This window comes from Sarcophilus harrisii, chromosome 2 (genome assembly GCF_902635505.1).
Source record: "Sarcophilus harrisii chromosome 2, mSarHar1.11, whole genome shotgun sequence".
NCBI classification, from domain to species: Eukaryota; Metazoa; Chordata; class Mammalia; order Dasyuromorphia; family Dasyuridae; genus Sarcophilus; species Sarcophilus harrisii.
This window is the reverse complement of record NC_045427.1, coordinates 126,496,555-126,518,015: the sequence shown is the minus strand read 5'-3', so window position 1 is coordinate 126,518,015 and position 21,461 is coordinate 126,496,555. Positions and strand designations below refer to the sequence as shown.

General features: G+C 34.5%; 1 protein-coding gene across 2 annotated transcripts in view; it reads right to left on the bottom strand.

Moving 5' to 3' along the window:
• The window catches only part of IDO2 (indoleamine 2,3-dioxygenase 2), a 77,101-nt gene that overhangs the window by 31,389 nt on the left and 24,251 nt on the right, over positions 1-21,461 (bottom strand). Inside the window, exons 1-6 of one of the 2 annotated variants that reach the window (XM_031950741.1) lie at positions 16,680-16,968; positions 16,248-16,343; positions 13,370-13,489; positions 10,766-10,884; positions 1,195-1,209; positions 38-137 (exon numbers count right to left, since the gene is read on the bottom strand). In XM_031950741.1, coding sequence (XP_031806601.1) covers positions 38-137; positions 1,195-1,209; positions 10,766-10,884; positions 13,370-13,489; positions 16,248-16,322 — 429 coding nt within the window. In that variant the 5' untranslated portion in view covers positions 16,323-16,343; positions 16,680-16,968. Of the gene's footprint in view, positions 1-37; positions 138-1,194; positions 1,210-10,765; positions 10,885-13,369; positions 13,490-16,247; positions 16,344-16,679; positions 16,969-21,461 lie in introns of those variants that run through there. The other variant, XM_012539988.3, reaches the window with a different exon arrangement.

Sequence of the window (21,461 nt, the reverse complement as noted above, 5' to 3'; positions counted from 1 at the left end):
ATATACAGATGGAATAAGGTTCTGGGTGGGGAAATACCTTAATCCCAGGCACTGCTGCCTTTTCCACCAAAAGAGTCACCAGGATAAAGCCCTTCAGACTCTCACCTCCGGGAAGTGAGACAATGATGTCCAGGTTCCTTAAAGGAAAAAAAAAAACACACACACACACATGCTCAGAGAGCCGTGCACTTTCTCTTTTCCCCTTTCTCTTCTTCCCCTGAGTCTGACACTTCTGCTCCTTCTCAAGATTATGCAGAAGCACAGAATTTCAGAATTTTGAATTGGAAGGAACCTCCATGGCCATCTAAGCCCTTCACCAAAAATAATATAATTATTCCTAATTATTATTCTATTCCAAATAATTCCAACATTTACATAGCTCTTTAAGTATTGCAAAGCAATTTAACAAATATTATATTATTTCATATTCATTACAACCCTGGAAGATAAGTGCTATTGTTACCTTCATTTATAAATGAAGAAACTGAGGCAGCCAGTGGTTAAGTCATTTGTTAAAGGTCACAGGGGTGGAGAATGTCTGAGGCTAGATTTGGATTCAGGTTCCTTGACTCCAGATTCTGGGATCTATAACCAAATTCCCTCTAAAAATAATATTCTAATGATGACAAATGGTCACTGAGGTCTAAACTATTAGCTTCTAAAGAAATCCATTCCATTTTTGAATAGTTTGTTGGAAAGCTTTTCTTATACCAACCTTAAATTTGTTGTTGTTATTGTTTTAATTTGTGATTTTAATTTGTGAGTATTGTTTCTAGTCTTGTTTGCTGGGGACACCAAAGTCAACCTAATTACTCTTCCATAGGACAGTCATTCAACTTCATTTCTCTTCACCAGGATAAACATCTAGCCTTTCTTCAAACAGGATTTATTTGACGGAGACTCAAGGTCCTTCAGCAATCTGAGTTGCTCACCTCTGGTCACTTTCAAACTTGTCAGTATCCTTGTTAAACTGGGGCATCCTGATCCAAACACAATACATTATGGTAAAATTTGACATGACTACCTCCCTCTTATTGCTAAAAAGTTTTCTCAGCTATAAAACAGGAATAAGAGCACCTAACGCTAAAATTCTACCAGGTTATCATGAGGATCAAAAAAATATAACAGATGACAAAGTGCTTTATAAACTGTTAAGTAGAGCATTGAAATAAAAATGTAGAGTATGGTAATTACCTGATTTCCAGAGGTCTATCCAAGTTTCAGGTATTGATCACAAATTACAAGGAAAGAAAATATGAGGAATTTAATTTAAGAAACATGTAATTCAGAAACCAAAAATACCCATTCCCACTCTCTCTCTCACATACTCACATATTTACAATGCTTTTATTTTATAGAGTTTGGCTAGTGCCTAGACTCAAGTGACCTGGAGAAAGAACCTCTGCAAAAGATAAGTGAGAAAGATAAAGACAGAGAGACAGAGAAAGACAGAGACAAGCAGGGGGGAAAGCAGATTGAGATAGATACAGACAAAAATAAAGAGAGGCAGAAATGGAAAGACAGAGGTAGAAAGTAGTAGAGTTAATCTGCTACAGCAAATGGGAGGTAGAATCAAATGCACACACGCCGAGGTCAACCTTGTCAAAGAGAAAACACAACTTTTCATCTTTGACTCTGATTCACTTAAGTCCAATTCACATTCAAGTGGTCCCCTCATTTGTCAAACCTCCTATTCAAAAACTAAGGAGGAACAACAAAGGAAAGATAGAGGAGTAAGATGTCTCAATGAAGTGAGATGGAGGAAAAAGAAAGGAGACAGAGCTCCTGGCAAATGGCTTCTTGCCAATTCTCTTCTGTGAAAAATGTGAAGGGAGGCACTCTGCAGAGATGAATAAGGAGGTATAGAAGAACTGGGTTGCTGAAATTAATTTGTAGTGGGCCTAATCAACAAGATTATGTCATTTCTTCTAGCAACAAACTAGTCCAAGGTTGGAGTTTGCTAACTTGCCCAAAGAGCTAATATAAGAAAGGGAAGAAAGTATAGTCAGTTCAGGAATGATGACTTAAGAAAAAATTTAATAGTGGAGCAGGTAGAGAAAATGCATTAGTATGCAGAGTATGATTATGTGTTGTAAACCATAAAGATGGAAAGATAAAATATTATGATCAGATAAAGTTATATTAGAGCTTATGAACATGAAAGTGAAACATTTGCAAATGATAGCAAGATTGAGCGTATGATCTCTATAGCTGAGGCAGAGTGAATGAGTAGATAGATCATAGGGACTGAGTAATATCAGTTGGTCTATCCAAGTGCTAAGCAGGAGTTAACATGTGTCTCCTTTTCAGGAAGAGACATGGAGTCAATTTCCTGGCAGGTACCTCAGTCTCTTGTAGACAGGATCCATGAAGCTGAAGCTTATTGTCACCAAAATGGACACCAAAATGGAAGCAAGCTGAGGACTTATGGAATATGCTCAACTCAAATGGATGAGGAAACAAGTTTTAGGAGCTTTTTAAAAATGGAATTAATGCATTTTCTAAACTCTAAATGATGGATTCTGAAAACAAGGCTTGGACAGAGGTGGTTTTTGCTCAAGCCTTGTCTGCCACCTGGTGATTAGCATTAATATGGCATCCTACAGGGAATGAAATAATTCCTTTTAGTTGAAGCAATACTTTTCTCATGGAATCAAGAGTGTTTTATGTGTGAATATAGTATCAAATTGAGTTCTAAATAACCTACCTAGTAAGTATGCCTAGAATACAGAATAAATAAAAGGAAAACAATTAGACTGAAAAGGGAGGATGGAGGCAGATTGTGGAAAATCTGAAATACCATGAAGAGACTGTAATTTTATGCTTGATGCATTTGGGAGTCATAGAAAGTTTTTGAGCAGAGGAATAATGGTCATACTTGACCCTTACAAGGATTTATCTTAAATGTTTTGTGGAAGATGAATTGATGAAGGGAAAGACTTGGAACATGGAGAGCAATTAAAAGTATATTAAAATAATGGAAATGAGGATTTGAATGTGAATAGAGATGAATATATATGGTAATCTCCTGTTTGGGGGAAAGAGAAAGAAAAAAGGATGAAAATTACGGAGGCAGAATTAACAAGACCTGGCAATAGAAGTCAGTAATACTCTCACTAGAAACAGGGCAATTAGATTTATTTTTTTATTATACCTTTTTATTTACAAGACATATGCATGGGTAATTTTTCAGCATTGACTTTTGCAAAATATTCTGTTCCAACTTTCCCCTCCTTCCCCCCATCCCCTCCCCTAGATGTGAGGTGGACCAATACATGTTAAATATGTTAAAGTATATGTTAAATACAATGTATGTGTACATATTCATACGTTATCTGGCTGCACAAGAAAAATCAGATTTAGGAACAAGGTAAAAATATCCTGAGAAGGAAAACAAAAATATAAATGGACAAAAACAAAGGGAGTGGAAATGTTATGTTGTGGTCCACACTTATTTCCCATAGTTCTTTTACTGGGTGTAGCTGGTTCTCTTCATTATTGAACTATTGGGACTGATTTGGTTCATCGCATTGTTGAAGAGAGCCACATCCATCAGAACTGAGCATCATATAGTCTTCTTGGTGAAGTGTATAATGATCTCCTGGTTCTGCTCATTTCACTCAGCATCAGTTCATATAAGTTTCTCCAGGTCTTTCTGAAATCATCCTGCTGGTCATTTCTTACAGAACAATAATATTCCATAACATTCATATACCACAACTTATTCAGCTATTCCCCAACTGATGGGCATCCATTCAATTTCCAGTTTCTAGCCACTACGAAAAGGGCTGCCACAAACATTTTTGCACATAGGGTCCCTTTCTCTTCTTTAAGATCTCTTTGGGAGATAAGCCCAGTAGAAACACTGCTAGATCAAAGAATATGCAGTTTGATAACTTTTTGAGCATAGTTCCAAATTGCTCTTCAGAATGGCTGGATGCATTCACAATTCCACCAACAATGTATCAGTGTCCCAGTTTTCCAACATACCCTTCAACATTCATCATTATCTCTTCTTGTCATCCTAGCCAATCTGAGAGATATGTAATGGTATCTCAGAGTTGTCTTAATCTGCATTTCTCTGATCAATAATGATTTGGAACATCTTTTCATATGGCTAGAAATATTTTCCATTTCTTCATCCAAAAATTATCTGTTCATATCCTTTGACCATTTATCAATTGGAGAATGGCTTGATTTCTTATAAATTAGAGTCAATTCTCTATATATTTTGGAAATAAGGCCTTTATCAGAACCTTTGACTGTAAAAATGTTTTCCCACTTTATTGCTTCCCTCCTTAACTTGTCTGGATTAGTTTTGTTTGTACAAAACTTTATAAGTGGATATAATCAAAATTTTCTATTTTGTGATCAATAATGATCTCTAATTCTTCTTTGGTCACAAATTCCTTCTTCCTCCATAGGTCTGAGAGGTAAACTATCCTATGTTCTTCTAATTTATTTATAATCTCATTCTTTATACTTAGATCATGAACCCATTTTGACCTTATTTTGGTGTACAGTGTTAAGTGTGGGTCAATGCCTAGTTTCTTTCTTTTTTTTTATTGACAGAACCCATGCCTGGGTAATTTTTTACAACATTATCCCTTGCACTCACTTTTGTTCTGACTTTTCCCCTCCCTCCCTCCCTCCACCCCCTCCCCCACATGGCAAGCAGTCCTATACATGTTAAATATGGCACAGTATATCCTAGATACAATATATGTGTGCAGAACCAAACAGTTCTCTTGTTGCACTGGAAGAATTGGATTCAGAAAGTAAAAATAACCCAGGAAGAAAAACAAAAATAATGCCTAGTTTCTGCCATACTAATTTCCAATTTTCCCAGCAGCTTTTATCAAACAGTGAATTCTTATCCCAAAAGTTGGGGTCTTGGGGTTTGTCAAACACTAGCTTATTATAGTTATTGACCATTCTGTAGTGTAAATCTAACCTATTCCATTGATCAACTAGTCTCTTTCTTAGCCAAAACCAAATGGTTTTGGTGACCACTGCTTTATAATATAGTTTTAATTTGGTACAGCTAGGCCACCTTCATTTGATTTTTTAAATTAGTTCCCTTGAAAGTCTTGACCTTTTGTTCTTCCAGATGAATTTTATTGTTATTTTTTTCTAGATCATTAAAATAGCTTTTTGGGAGTCTGATTAGTATAGCACTAAATAAAATAGATTAGTTTAGGTAGTATTGTCATCTTTATTATATTTGTGCAACCTATCCAAGAACACTTAATATTTTTCCTATTGCTTAGATCTGACTTTATTTGTGTGGAAAGTGTTTGGTAGTTTTGCTCATATAGTTCCTGACTTTCCCTTGGCAGAGAGATTCCCAAATATTTTATACTAACAGCAGTTATTTTAAATGGAATTTCTCTTTGCATTGCTAGCTATTGGATTTTGTTAGTGATATATAAGAATGCTGATGATTTATGTGGATTTATTTTGTATCCTGCAACTTTGCTAAAGGTGTGGATTATTTCTAATAGCTTTTTAGTAGACTTTCTGGGGTTCTCTAAGTATACCATCATATCATCTGCAAAGAGTGATAATTTGGTTTCCTCGTTATCTATTCTAATTCCTTTAATCTCTTTCTCAACTCTTATTGCCGAAGCTAGCATTTCTAATAAAATATTGAATAGTAATGGTGATAGTGGACAACCTTGTTTCACTCTAAATCTTATTGGGAATGGTTTCAGTTTATCCCCATTACATATAATGCTTACTGACAGTTTTAAATAGATGCTGACAATTTTAAGGAAAAGTTCATTTATTCCTATACTCTCAAGTATTTTTAATAGGAATGGATGTTGGATTTTATCAAATGCTTTTTCTGCATCTATTGAGATGATCATATGGTTTTTGTTAATTTGGTTATTGATATAGTTAATTATGCTAATAGTTTTCCTAATATTGAATCACTCCTGCATTCCTGATATAAATCCTACTTGGTCATGGTGTATTATCCTGGCATGATTTTCTTTAATCTTTTTGCTAATATTTTATTTAAGATTTTTGCACCAATATTCATTAGGGAAGTGGTCTATAATTTTATTTCTCTGTTTTCAACCTACCTGGTTTAGGTATCAGTACCATGTCTGTGTCATAAAAGGAATTTGGTAGGATTCCTTCATTCCCTATTTTTTCATATAGTTTATATAATATTGGAGTTACTTGTTCTTTAAATGTTTGGTAGAATTCACATGTAAATCCATCTGGTCCTGGAGATTTTTTTCTTAGGGAGTTGATTAATAACTTGTTCTATTTCTTTTTCTAAAATGGGACTATTTAAACAATTTACTTCCTCTGCTGTTAATCTGAGAAGCCTGTATTTTTGAAAGTAGTCATCCATTTCACTTAGGTTATCAAATTTATTGGCATAAAGTTGGGCAGAGTAATTCCTAATTATTGTTCTAATTTCCTCTTCATTAGTGGAGAGGTCTCCCTTTTTGTTTTTAAGACTAACAATTTTATTTTCTTCTTTCCTTTTTCTAATCAAATTTACCAAAGGTTTATCTGGTTTGTTTGCTTTTTTCATAAAACCAACTCTTAGTTTTATTTATTAATTCAATAGTTTTTTTACTTTCAGTTTTATTAATTTCTCCTTTTAATTTTAGAATTTCAAGTTTAATATCTGATTGGGGTTTTTAATTTGCTCCTTTTCTAGCTTTTAAAGTTGCAAGCCCAATTCATTGATCTTCTCTTTCTCTATTTTATTTAAGTAAGCCTCTAGAGATATAAAATTTCCCTTTATTACTGCTTTGGTTGCATCCCACAAATTTTGGTATGTTTTCATATTGTTGTCATTCTCTTGGGTGAAATAGTTAATTGTATCTATGATTTGCTGTTTCACCTGTTCATTCTTTAGGATGAGATTATTTAGTTTCCAATTACTTTTTGGTCTATTTTCCCCTAGCTTTTTCTTGAATGTAGTTTTTATTGCACCATGATCTGAAAAGAATGCATTTACTATTTCTGCTTTCCTGCATTTAATTTTGAGGTCTTTATGTTCTAACATATGGTCGATTTTTGTATAGGTTCCATGAACTGCTGAGAAGAAAGTGTACTCCTTTCTGTCTCCATTCAGTTTTCTCCAAATATCTCTCATGTCTTGTCATTCTAGTATTTTATTTATCTCTTTAACTTCTTTCTTATTTGTTTTGTGGTTTGATTTATCTAAGTCTGAGAGTGCAAGGTTGAGATCTCCCACTATTATAGTTTTGCCATCTATTTCTTCTTGCAGCTCTCTTAACTTCTTCTTTAGGAATTTAGATGCTATACCACTTGGTGCATATATGTTTAGTAGTGATATTGCTTCATTATCTATGCTACCCTTTAGCAAGATATAGTTTCCTTCCTTTTATCTTTTAATTAGATCAATTTTTGCTTTTGCTTGATCTGGATAAGGATGGATATTCCTGCTTTTTTTTTTTTTTTTTTTACTTTACTGCTTTTTTACCTGAAGCAAAATAGATTCTGCTCCAGCCTTTTACCTTTACTCTGTATGTATCACCCTGCTTTAAATGTGTTTCCTGTAAACAACATATTGTAGGATTCTGGTTTTTGATTCAGTCTGCTATCACCTCCGTTTTATGGGAGAGTTTATCCTATTCACATTTACAGTTAAAACTGCTGTTTCTGTATTTCCTGCCATCTTATTATCCCCAGATTATACTTTTCTCTTTCTTTTCCCCCTTACCTCCCACCCCAGTATTAAACTTATGGGCACCACTTGCCTCATGCAACTCTCCCTCTTTAGAATCCCTCCTACCCTCTTTTAGTTCCTCCCCCTTTCTTATAACTTTTCCTTATTATTTCTGTATTCCCTTCTATTTAGCCTACTCTTTTCCTTTTCCCGTTTCCTCTCCCACTTTTTAATAAGGTGAAAGAAGTTTTTCTATAAACCAAATATGTCTAATATTTTCTCTTTGAGCTAAATCTGATGAGAGTACAGACCTTTTCTAGCGATCTTCCAGATTATCTTCTGCTGGTAATTTATTGTACTCCCAATGTTTGTGGATTCTACCAGTCAAGCACTATTTCAGAGGTTGAATTTGGTAATCAGTAATGAGAGTAGAAGGGGAGCTCAGAATGAAGCATGTGTCCTCTCCACCATTTTGGCTCTGCCCCTAGGGCAATTAGATTTAGAAGAAAAAATTTTCAGTTCCAATTTAGATATTTCAAGTTTAAGATAACAATGGAATATCATATAGAGACATCCAGTAGGAAACTGTTTATGAAAAAATGGATTGTGGGCACATATGTGTTTGTGAAAGATGGGAAATGAAGGAGAAAGTAAAGGAGAGAGACAGAGAGACAGAAAGAGAAAGAGGGGGGAGGAAGAGAAAGATACTGAGAGAGGCACATACATAGAGACACAGAGAGGACAGAAACAGAGAGAAACAAAAAGAAATAGAGATAGAGAGAGAAAAAAAGAAACAGAGTTGGGGAGAGAAAAGGAAGTGGGAAAGTGAGAGGAAGGTAATCCTGACTTCATTACAATACTTGGTGTACACATGAAATTTATCGGGTTCCCAAAAGAAAATATTGCTTATATTAGAGGATTTTTTTTTCATTCAGTCATTCATGTCTGATTTTTCATGACTCATAGACTTGTCCATGAGATTTTCTTAGCAAAGATACTGGAGGGGTTTGCTATTTCCTTACCTATGTGTCATCATTTTACAGAGAAGAAACTTAAGCAAATCGGAGTTAGATGACTTGCCAAGGGTCACACAGTTCCTACGTCTCTGAGGTCATATTTGAAGCAATCTTCTTAATTCCAGATCTAGTACTCTACCCACTCCACCACCTAGCTGCCCCTTGACAATTGCTGAAGGGTGCCATATTTGTGAAAGCCACCAGGTGGTGATCAAAGTTTGAGCTATACTAGTTGACTTTAAAATACACATTTGTAAAAAGTACCTAGTTGTCAGCCTTTCTCTAGCACTTCTAGGTTCTGAATTTAAAGTTTAGAGGTATGGATAAATTCCCTAAAGAAGTGTTCTAATTCTCTTGGGAAATGATTCAACTGACAAGTCAATCATTCTCAGTCTACAGATTACCCTTTCTGGAAGTCTAGCAAAAGATCAATTTACACCAATGACTTCAGTTGGTGAGAGTAATGTGAGGGCACAGCATTTTGTGGGACTCAATCTATTATTTCAATTATTTATAGAACTCCTGCCAGTGTATCTATTGTATCCTGCTATTGTCTTAGAACTCTTAGAAAACTGTGTGAGGTCTTGAGAAGTAAAATTACTTGCCCAGGATCACATAGACACCATATATCAGAAAGGAAATTTGAACTCAGGTCTTCCTGACCCTAATGCCATATCTCTATCCCATTTTTGCCTTAAAATCAGGGGATATTAGGGACAAGAAAAATCATTAGGACTAAGAAGCAAGGGCTTCAAAGATGTAGAGTGTGCCATTTAACTAGAAAGCAAAAGGGTCATGATTTAAGAAAAGAAAATGAGGCTGGGAAAAGAGGAGAAGAAAAAGGATTGGTGGTACTGGAAGTCACAATATGGACAAATAAATTTAGGAAGAATGAAAGATAGACATGAAAGGAGAGAATTGTGATCAGAGAGGGGATTGTGATAGCACAAGTCCATTGAGGAGCTATGGTTATGTACAAGCTCCCTTTTTACTTCCCAGAATAAAGCATTTCCTTCAAAATTGAACTTAAATATTGCCTTCTACATGAAGCTTTTCCAAGTCCCAGCATCTGCTAATGTTTCCCCTTATCCCCACTCATATAGGGTTTCCATCTCACTATTCATGAGTTTGATATATACAACTAGGTCATCATGATTAATGTAAGCAATGAATAGTAGGAAATGGTCCCACATATTTGAATTTATATCATTTGAAGTAATAATTATGTAAAATAATATTGGTTCTAGCCAAATCAAAACACAGGGTTTGAATTAAAATACTGCAGCTACTTCATCTAGATTCATCATATGCACTAAAGAAAGGGGCTCTTTCATTTTTGTCTCTGTCCCCAAGGCCTAGGTTATAACCAGTCTGTGAGTAGCAAAGAAAGGGGAAAAAATAGTTCTTCAGAGTTTAATTAGATAAACTTGGAGGACAGAATATACAAATGTGTTACATACACATATATAATGTATATTAAAGCCTATAGGCATAAAAATAGGAATAGAGAGAAAGCCTATGAAACAGATACTAAACTCCACAAAAAGGAGAAAAGAGTGACCTAAACATAATAAGAACAAAAGTAATACAAAGAGATGGAAAAAACCCAAAGGAGAAGTTTCAGGGTATTGAGGATAAAGGGGTTTGGAAAGGAAACAAGCATTTAAGTCCCTACTATAAAGCCAGATACTGTATTAATCATTTTACAAATATTATCTTATTTGATAGTAATAGAAAGAGGATCTGACACTTAGGATTCCTTATTATGTACCAGAATAGTACTTTATGCAAAGATGGAAGAAAATAAAGAACATGAAGATCTGCCAAACTTTTAAGTCCACAAAACCACACACTTCTTAGTATAGTGAGTACCTGAAGGCTCATGATCATTTTTATCTTCTGTTTCTATTATAGTTCTCTTTCTTTCTCTTTCTCTCTCACTTTCAACATCGCCAGACATCCAGATCATTTCCTAGATAACTTCTTTGATGAATAGTTAAATGTTCTGCAAGTCTTCATATGAAGAAATTCCCATTTCTAACTGAATTTCATTTCTTTCCATCCCAGAAATATATGTTACTGGACTCACCCATCTGGATCCTTTTTCTTCCAGTTTGACAGGACAAAATCTGAGTGTACCAGTATAGGAGGTAGACCCAAATTTTGAGAGACTTCCACAAAGGGAAGGGCCAAGTTTCTTGGAAGAACCTGTTAGACACAAACATAGGCACAGACAAACTCTTTAGGACTGGAGCTTATCCTAGAGGTCTCCAATGGCATCTGGGAGTAGTCCAGGTTAGGAATTAAATCTACCTCTTGGGACCTAGAGGGCATAATTGGGAACAAGAGGTAGAAAAATTTCAGTGGAAGCCATTTCAGCTAGATATATGGAAATAATTTCTAATAACAATTATTTCCCACCCCCCACCCCTCTCTCTCTCTCTCTCACTTTCTCTCTCTCTCTGTCTCTCTTTGTCTCTGTCTCTCTGTCTTTCTCTCTCACTCTCTGTCTTTGTTTCTGTCCCTTTCTCTTTCTGCCTCTCTGCCTCTCTATCTCTGTCTCTCTGTCTCTCTCTCTCTCTCACACTCTCTGTCTTTGTTTCTATCCCTTTCTCTGTCTGTCTCTCTGTCTCTCTGCCTCTCTCTCTCTCTCGCAGAAGGAGGTTAACTGATTCATCCAGTGTCACAGAACTATGAATTATTTGAAACAGGAGTTAAATTTCTGATCTTCCTAACTCCAACTTCTATACTCTACCTAATATGCCATGACTTTATGGGATATTAAAAAGGAGAAAAGGCTATAAAGTTGTATTGAACAGGTTGTGGAGGCCTTGAATGCGTGGGTAAGGAAATTGAATTTTAGCCGGTAGGCAACTGGGAATCAGTGAAAGGGTTTGAAAAGAAAAGTACTAAAGCTGAATCTGTGATTAAGGAAATCCTTAAGAGGGAAAGAATGGAGAGCAGGAGGGAGTGAAAAATACTATAACAGCCCAGTCATTTGATATTCAGGCCTCTCTTAGAGTAGAAAAGACAGCATAAAAAATAATTTGATGTGGAATGGACTTGGTCACTGGTCAGCAAGGGATAGGGAAGAAACACCAATAATAGACATGGTTTTTGAACATGGATATTTGGGGAGATAATAGATTTAAAATCAATTCATGGAAGACACCATGCTTGTTTCTAACATGTCCCTCACTGCTACTATCAAAGATAAAATTCTTGATCCTTGGTCCCATTTCAATTTGTTTAAAAAAAAAAAAACACTTATTAGGTACCTACTGTATATATGTCTCTGCTAGACACTATGGATATAAAGACAAAATTTATCCCATTCCTCCCTCAAGAGATATATATTTTAATGGGTGGACATGCTATAGGTAGACAGTAAGTACAAGGTAATTTGAGGAGGAATACATCACTAACAACTAAGAGAATTAAAGAAGTCTCCATGAAGGAAGTGGTCCCTGAATTAAGGTCTGAAGTCAAATTAAGATTCTATGAAGCATGGGAGTATTTTCAAGTATATGGGAAATAACTTGTGCAAATATGTGGAGGTGAGAGATGGAATGTTGAGTTTTAGGGAAATTTTGTTCAATTTGGATAGAACATAAAATATAGGAAAGGAAGTGATATAAAGTGATATAAAACTGGAAAGGTGGATTTAAGTCAGATTGCGGGAGGACTAAATTATCAGGCTGAGGAATTTGTATGTTTTACTAAAAAGCAAAATGGAGGAAACCATTGAATATTTCTAAGAAAGGAATAACATGGTCAAACATGTCCTTAGGTTATTTTTGTAGCTGAAGGAGAGATTGAATATAGGAATAACTGAGAAGTATATTGGCTATTTAGGAGGATAGTAAGAGTAGGCAGGACTAGGTCGCACCATGAATAGAGAACTTATTTGCTTTGAAACCTGGGGCAAATCACTTAACCCCTGCTTCAATCTTCTCATTTATAAAAATGAGGATGGTATTTACCTTCCAGGTTGTTATGAGAATTAAAATGAGATAATATTCCTAAAGTGATTTGCAAACCCTAAAGCATTATCAGTGCTAGTTATTATTATTGTCATCACTATTATTGACTTTGTGTGCTATTATTATATTGGTAAGAACATTAGAACAAGAGTCATAAGATCTAAATTCTATTAAGTTCCTAAATGTGTGACCTTAGTGAAGTCATTTAATCTCAGGATATCAGCTGCCTTATCTGTGAAATGGAGATAACTTAAATCCTCCCTTCCTATTGAGGATCATAGAAGACAATACATGCTAAAGTACATTGAAAAAAGCCATGCTCTTAATAACTCTGTGGAGTTGTTTTGAATCATTCTTTCTTCTGGAGGCCAAAAAATACATGAATAAACCTAATTTGTTAATTCCAATAAATGGCATTTGGAACCCTAACCATCTTATTCTTCCCATTCCCTCTCCAAGCTCTCCCAAGAAAACACAAGAAACAAGTGACAGACACACACACACACACACACACACACACACACACACACACATAAATTGACAGAGAAAGAAAGACACAGAAAGAGAGAGCACAGAGACTGACTCTCTGGGTGATGGTAACATCACCATAGGAAATTGAGAAAAAGAATAAAAGTGATATCAAATCTGTCTTGTGAGCTTAAGGCCCATTATTGTCATTTTCAAGAAAGTCGAAACTTTCTACCTCTTACCTTAGGAATGTTCTTCTCTCCTTCCTGCCAGACATATCCCATAGTAATAAAACTAAGCAGCAGATGAGCCAAGTATTGTTCTCGATGACCTTTCAGGAGGTGACAGCTTAATAGGGGCATCTGTCCAAGAGATATTATCAAATTGGGAGAGGTAACAGGAAAACGAAAGGGAGAAAAGAATAAAGTGGGGTGGGGCAGTGTTGATAGAAGCAGAGAGGGTCGAGGGTGATTGGGGGAAAATAGAAGAAGAGAGTCTAATATGGGACTGGAAGCAAGAAAAAAAGAAAGTCTGATTTGCTCCTGAGAAACAGCTCCAGATAGTACAAGCAGAAGAGGCAGGTGAAAACAAAAATCAGATTGATTCTACCATGTCTAGCTGTTCTTTCCATTCCTTAGCTCTCCCCCATACATACATTTATGCTGTTATTGTTCGTTCTTCCTTTTTGAAGAGGACCAATGATATCACAGAGTGATTTCTTGACTGATGGGTGAATTGGATTTAAATGAGTCAGAGTTTCACAAAGTCATCAGCTTCACTCTCTCTTTTACACTCATCAAAATTCAGTAGCAGAATAGTCAAAAGGGGATAGGTGATGGCCTAGGATGTAATTGATAACCTTGGCATCTTCAATGTCTGGCCAATCTCTAAGTATTCTAAGTACACCTGCTTTAGCCACCTTCATGGCCATTCAAACAAATCATTCTCATCTGTCCATGTAAACATCCCCCTAATTCACCAACATGTTTGAGATCTGCCAGTTACCCCCAACTTGATTTAGCCCAGCTATTAAAAACCACCTAACTTCTTGGGCAGTTAGCTAGGGCAGTGGATAAACTACTGGGCCTGGAGTAGGAAAGATCTAAATTCAAATTCACTCTCAAATGCTTACTAGTTATAAAACCCTGGAAAAGTCACTATTTACCTCAGTTTCCTCACCTCTAAAATGAGCTGGAGAACTAAATGGTAGACCATTCTAGTGTCTTTGCCGAGTAAACTCCAAATGGAATCACAGAGTCAGAAATGACTGAACAACAATAGCTACTTCTCCCCTCTCTCTTTGTTCCCATAGGCTCAAATATCATTTCTATGAAGATTGAATCCTATAATTATATATCTCTACTTTAATTTCTTTCCTGAATGCTAAACTGAAGTTTCTAACCATATTCTGAATATATCTCTCACAAGGATGTTCCATGTCAAACTCAACATATCTTTTTGTTGTTCTCCTTTTATCTTCTTCTCCCAAACCTGTCCTCCTACCGCTTCTCTATCTCTATTGGTACCTTCATCAATATCCCTGTTGTTTACTTTCAAAGCCTCTGGAACAACTTTGATTATTCTTTCTTCCTCACTCTCATCTCCAATTAGTTGTTAAGGTCTCTTTATTTCATCTTCACAGATGAAATCCATCCTCTCCTCTGTCCTCATCCAGCTCCAACCTTTAGTCAGGTTCTCTTAACACTGAGCAATTAGATTATTTTAAAAGTCTCTTAATTGGCAACCTCTGTGACCAACCTTTCTTTCTATTGCATTTTCCACACAATTACAAAAGTAATCTTGAAGCATAAATCTGACCCTCTAATTCCTCTACTTAAAATCTTTCAGGAAAGTCCTATTATCTCTAGGGGAAAAACAAACAAGCAAACAAAATCCTCATTCTAGAGTTCCAGAATCTGAAAACAACCTACTTTTTCAGGACCATTTCACTCTAGTCTCCTATCCTCCCCCGACACACATTACCTTATACTCAAACTATATTACTATTCTTCTTAATTAATCCTACCTCTCTTGTCACTGTGCATTTTTAATAGGCTATCTTTTATGTGTGACAACTCCACCCCTTTATTAAAATCCTTTTATTCCTTCTAATCCTCTATGATTCATATGACCATAGGATCATATATTTAAAACTATATGGGACCTTGAAGCCCATTGAATCAAATTCCTTCATTTTAATAGATGAGGAAAGTAAGACTCAGAGCAGTTATCTGCCAGTTTTCTTAGCTGATTTCTGAGGAAGTATTTCCCCAGGTAGAAATTATTCCAGTGATATGCTAGAGCTTACTTATTAAGACACACTAGAGCTAATTGTTAAATTTTCAATGTGGGTATTCATACCTTGGAAATTGGAAAATGCCATAAATAAGGCTTTTATTTATTGTTTTGTTGATTGTACAGACTTATGATAGTGATGAAGAAAATGTTAATAATGTATTAAACTTAAAGTGTGTTATGAATCTACATTTTTCCACCACCATTCCCAGAAAGTTGAATGTTAAATATTTACTAGCAAAACACTGAATTTCTCTCTCCTTCTATTTCTTTTAATATTTTATCTAGATTCTTTCCCCATTACCACATTCTGTCTTGTGTCACAGTAATTTGTATGTGTATCTTTTCTCCCCTGAGAAAAACAATATAGTACTTTGTTTTTCATCTTTATATTTTTTTCCAGTGTCATATATAGAAGAGGTATTTGATAAATTCTTGTTGAATTGAAAGTTTAAAGTAAAAGAATATTTGGAGACAGAGGGTCCTTTCTTATCTTCAGTGAAATACCAATAGGTTATTGAAATTCTCTCCCTTCATTCCCACCCCTACATGTGTACACACACACACACACACACACACACACACACACACACACACATTATGGAGACTCTCTGTTGACCTAGTAGATATTTGAGGGCTAAAGGCAGAGGAGAAAGAAAAAAGACAGAAGGAGAAAAAGGAGAAAGGGGAGAAGAAAGGAAAAGATGAGGAGGGGAAGAGAAAAAAGAGAAATAAGTATTAAAGTCAGAAGAGTGAGGAAAAAACACAGGTAGGGTCAGAGAAAGGACAGAAGAAAGACAGAAAGATCGAAAGTGAAAGAGTTACCTCATCCACTCTGACTCGGAGCTGATGACTCTCTATCATGAGAGGCAAATTGTTGGCTATTTCCATCCAAGGCATGTAGTAATGGGAAAGTTCCTTCTGCATGCAAAACAAAATAAATAATTTGGCTAATCTAGGAAAGACATCGAGTCTGTTAGCTTATTACTTATAGAATTCAGTTTTAAGATTCTAGGAAACAGATTGTTTCCAGTAAATAGAATATGAAAGATTTCAAAGCAGTCTTCCTGTTTGGCAACCTTCCTTAGGTCACATTTTTAGAAAAACAAAATCATTATTGCAATAACAGTAACCATGCGCAGCCACAAAATTTACTATGCCCAAACAAGAAAACAAATAACAAAAAAAATAAGATTCCATAGTTTATGAAAAGTTTAAAATGCATCTACTAATCGAAAGAAGTAGTTTGAAACTTACCAAGTTTCATCTGACTTGTTATCCTTGTTACTTTCTGAATCTGTTTTTTCCCCCCAAGTTTTATTGCTCTTGTTACTTTTTTAAAGTGCCCTACATTAAATTTTCAGCACGTGTAAGGTATGAATTTTAGCTTCTCCCTGAAACAAAAGCCTATTTTTTTTAACATAGGTGAGATAAAAATATCATGGAATACAATATTCTCCTAAGAATTAAAATGAAGAATCCCTCCAAGAGCAGGAAATGGGTATGTGAGGTTACAATCCAATACAAAGTAAGCTTTATCTAGGGGAAACAGCATAAAAGATATCTTCGGGGTGTGATATGGCAAAAAAAAAAAAAAAAAAAAAAAGGATCAAATGGTAATATAGGGAAATCAAGGGAAAAGTAACAGAAACTTCTTTGATTCCATAGCATTAGGGCTATTAAGAGGGCTAACAGAAGACTCACAGTAGGACATAAATTGGATCCCAGTGCATAACTCATTGATTCATTTAGTAAGTGCCTACTGAGGATCAGGCTCTGTGCTGGAACTAAAAGGAAATAGTCTCCACCCTCAAAAAAAAAACCTCTCTCTATAGAGAAAACTACAAAGAGGATACAAAGTTATTTCAGGCCGTTCAGCTAAGAGAGAGTGATGCTCAGGAAAGTCCTATGGAAGGTAGCACTGTGATGCCCAACACAGAGATGAAGAGGGAATACCCTCTATGCATAATACCAAACACTGGATGGGAGAATGGATGATCATTGCTATATATGGAACAATAAACAGGTCACTTTGTCTAAAATGAAGTGTGTGTGAAGGAAGTTGATATGTAATGATCCTGGAAAGAATCTAGGACCAAATCTGGAAGGACTTTAAAAACTGAACAAAGGTATTTATATTTTATTCTAGATGTAATAGGAAACCAGTGGAGAATATTTTTTATAGTAGGAGAGTAATGGGGTCAAACCTGAGCTTTAAAATTTTCACTTTTCATAATAGGAAAATTATAAACCATATTCATAACAAAATCAACAAAAATCATAGGATTATTCCAATACATTAAAAAAACTCTTGACAAAATACAACACCAATTTGTATTTTAAACCCTAAAACACAGAGGACTAAAAGATTTTTTTCCTTAATATGATAAATGGTATGTGTCAAAAATAAATCACCACCATTATACATATTAAAGATAAACAAGAATACTTTTCAATAACAAGAACAAAATAAGAATGTCTATTATTACCATTTCTCTTTGATATGCGTTCTAGAAATTCCTATCAAAGCAATAAAAAATAAAATGAGTAGAAAAGATAAAGCAAAAAAAATTGAAAGAATACTTAAATTATATGATAATATTTAATCAGTGTATGTATAATTACATACTTACGTAATTACAGAGAGTCAACTAAAATGTATTGAAGAAACAACCATTGTAAACTTTTTGTTATTGTTTAGTCTTTTTCAGTTCTGTCAGACTCTTGTGACCCCATTTTGGTATTTACTTGGCAGAGATATTGAAGTGCTTTTTTTTCTTTCCTCTTCTAGCTCATTTTACAGATGAAGAAACTGAAGCAAACAAGGTTGTGACTTATCCAGGATCACATATCTGGTAAGTGTCTTGAGGACATATTTGAACTCAGGTCTTCCTGACTCCAGGTTCAGTACTCTATCCACTGAACTATCTAGCTGCCTCCATAGAAAATTTGCAGGATATAAAAATAAAATTACACAAAGCATAAACATTTCTTGAAAATATTTGCTGCTCATGAATTGATGAGTCACTATGATATAATGACAACACTACCTGAATTTATGCTATAGCAATCAAAACACCAAAGAATTATTTTATGGAACTATAAAAATAATAACAGAATTTATATAAGGGGGGAATTTTTCAAAAATCCCAAGGTAAATAATGAAAGGAAGTTAAAAACAAAGGAGACTTAGCAGTGCCAGAGCTCAAGTCATATTGCAAAGCAGTAATTATCAGAATAATTTGGTACAAGTCAAAAAAAAAAAAGAGAGAGAGATTGGACAATGGAACAGATTTTGTACATATATACAGATGCAAATGATATTAATGTAGCCCTAATAGTCAAAAGATCCTAGCTACTGCAATAAGAGCTCAGTATTTGAAAAAGAATTGCTATGAATTTGGTCAACAGTATTAAAGAAATTTGATTTAGACCCTCTATATCATATACATAAGATATCTTAGACCACATATGGATTACATGAAATTAAGAAGTTTTTGCACCAAAAAAAACTAAATTATGTGAATTAGAAAGAAAACAATTTATCAGGAAAAAACCTTTTCATCAAATTTATTTAATAAAAGTCTCTTTTTCCAAGATATATAAGAAACTGATTAAAATATATAAGAAAAAGAACCATTTCCCAAATAATAAAAGGTCTAAGGATATAAATAAGGAAGGAATTATCAAGATCAAGGGAGGAAATCTAGGTTATTTATAATTATTCAATTATTTTTTAAATGTTCCATACCTCTACTAATTAGAGAAATGAAAATTAGAACAATTCTGAGGTCCATCAGATTGAAAAGATGACAGTAAAGGAAAATGATAAATGTTGGAGAAGCTATAGGAAAACAATTCTGAGTATAACTATTCTGAAGAACAATTTGGAATTATACACACACAAATGCTTACATGGAAATGGGTTAGGCTAGATAGCCTCTGAGGTACTCATTGACTGAGATTTGTTGATTCCATTGATACACACACACACACACACACACACAAATTATTAAACATTGCTTTCTCCTTGACCAAGTTATGCTTGGACTGTTGCTGTTGGACTTATATTTCAAAAACAGATAAAGAAACAAGAAAAGGTGCCTTAAAGTTAGGGAATGACTGAATAAGCCTTGTAAGAAATGAGAAAATAGATGATTTTGAAGAGACGTCAAAAGATGTATACGTATAGATGCAGAGAAGTAGAATTGGAAAAATAATTTATACCATAAAACTAACATTATAAAAATGAACACTTTTAGACATTTTGATGACTTGATCCAATGAAGAATGAAATGAGTAGAGTCAAGAGAACCATTTATATAACAATACCGTAAAGAGAAGCAACTTTGAAAACCATAAGAACTATGATCAATGGCACAAGTATCTGACACCAGAGGACTAATGATATAGCACAGCATCTATCTCTATATAAAGAGATGAAGGATTTAGGGTGCAAAATGAGATCTATATTTTTGTATACTGCCAATGAGGGAGTTTGCTTTGTTTAACTAATGCATATTTGTTACAATGTACATATTTTTCTTTTATCCTTTTTTTTAGTTGGTAGGGTAAGGTAGGAAAAAGAGAAAATACATGTCTGTTCATTTAATAAAATAAAAGGAATATAGAGAGGTAAGGCATTTGATAGGGAATGTTGAATGTACTTTAAGTTGAGGTCACTATATTGTTAGTTTTGTTCAAGGAATGGGGGTAATGCAAATTGTAATGCAATTTGTTATATTAAAATAAAACATGAAGAAAATTTGAAGAAAAAAGAATATCAATTTAGGGACTGTGTGGTGGATGAATTGGAGAAGAGAGAGACTCAAAAATTTCTGGGATCACAGTCAAATAAGTATAAATAGATTGTAATTTGCATTTTCTAGGACCTACCTGAATTGGGGAAAAAAAAGCATCAAAGTATTGTCATTTACTTAATTACTAATCACTGTGAATAATTGGCATCATTTCATATTAGTTTTATTATATTTGATATTTCCATTGTATGGCATAATACTATTTATATAGAATATATCATTAATTTGTATTTATATATTATTGTATATTATTCATATAGTAATTTATACTATTAATTATACTGGAACAATATAGTTATACATAATATATTCCTAAATGAATTTATACATATAAAAATCTACATAACTATTTACACATAGTATAATACATTTATTTACTAAAATTGATTCAAATATTCTCCAAACATTCACATGTGCTTTTTTCTAGATTCTTTCTTTTTCTATTATCAATGGAATCAACAAATCTCAGTCAATGAGTACCTCAGAGGCTATCTAGCCTAACCCATTTCCATGTAAGCATCTCTTCTATAACAACTTTCAGAAGATGTTATCAAATTTCCACTTAAAGAGCTTTAGAAAAGGATTGATTTGTTCATTTTCCCCTCCCAAATCAGCCAATTTCACTTTCAGAAAGGTCAAATTATTAGAAGGATTTTCTTCTATAAAGCCTAAATCTAACTGTGAAACAGCTATATGTTTGTGACCAAAAAAAGCAAATACAATCTCTCCTCTGTGTATTAGCATTACAATTCTTAGGTGGTATAATGGTGAGAGTGCTGTCATTGAGTTCAAATCAAAAGTCTGATATTTACTTTTTGGGTCAGCCTGAGAACCTTACTTAACCTCTGCTTGCCTCAATTTCCTCATTTGCAAAACAGGTAGTAATAATTTTATTTACCTACTAGGGTTGTTTGAGAATAAATATTTGTTGGCCAGAAACTGGAAACTGAGTGGATGCCCATCAATTGGAGAATGGCTAAATAAATTGTGGTATATGAATATTATGGAATATTATTGTTCAGTAAGAAATGACCAACAGGATGATTTCAGAAAGGCCTGGAGAGACTTACAGGAACTGATGCTGAGTGAAACAAGCAGGGCCAAGAGATCATTATATACTTCAACAACAATACTATATGATGACCAGTTCTGATGGACCTGGCCATCCTCAGCAATGAGATGAACCAAATCAGTTCCAATGGAGGAGTAATGAACAGAA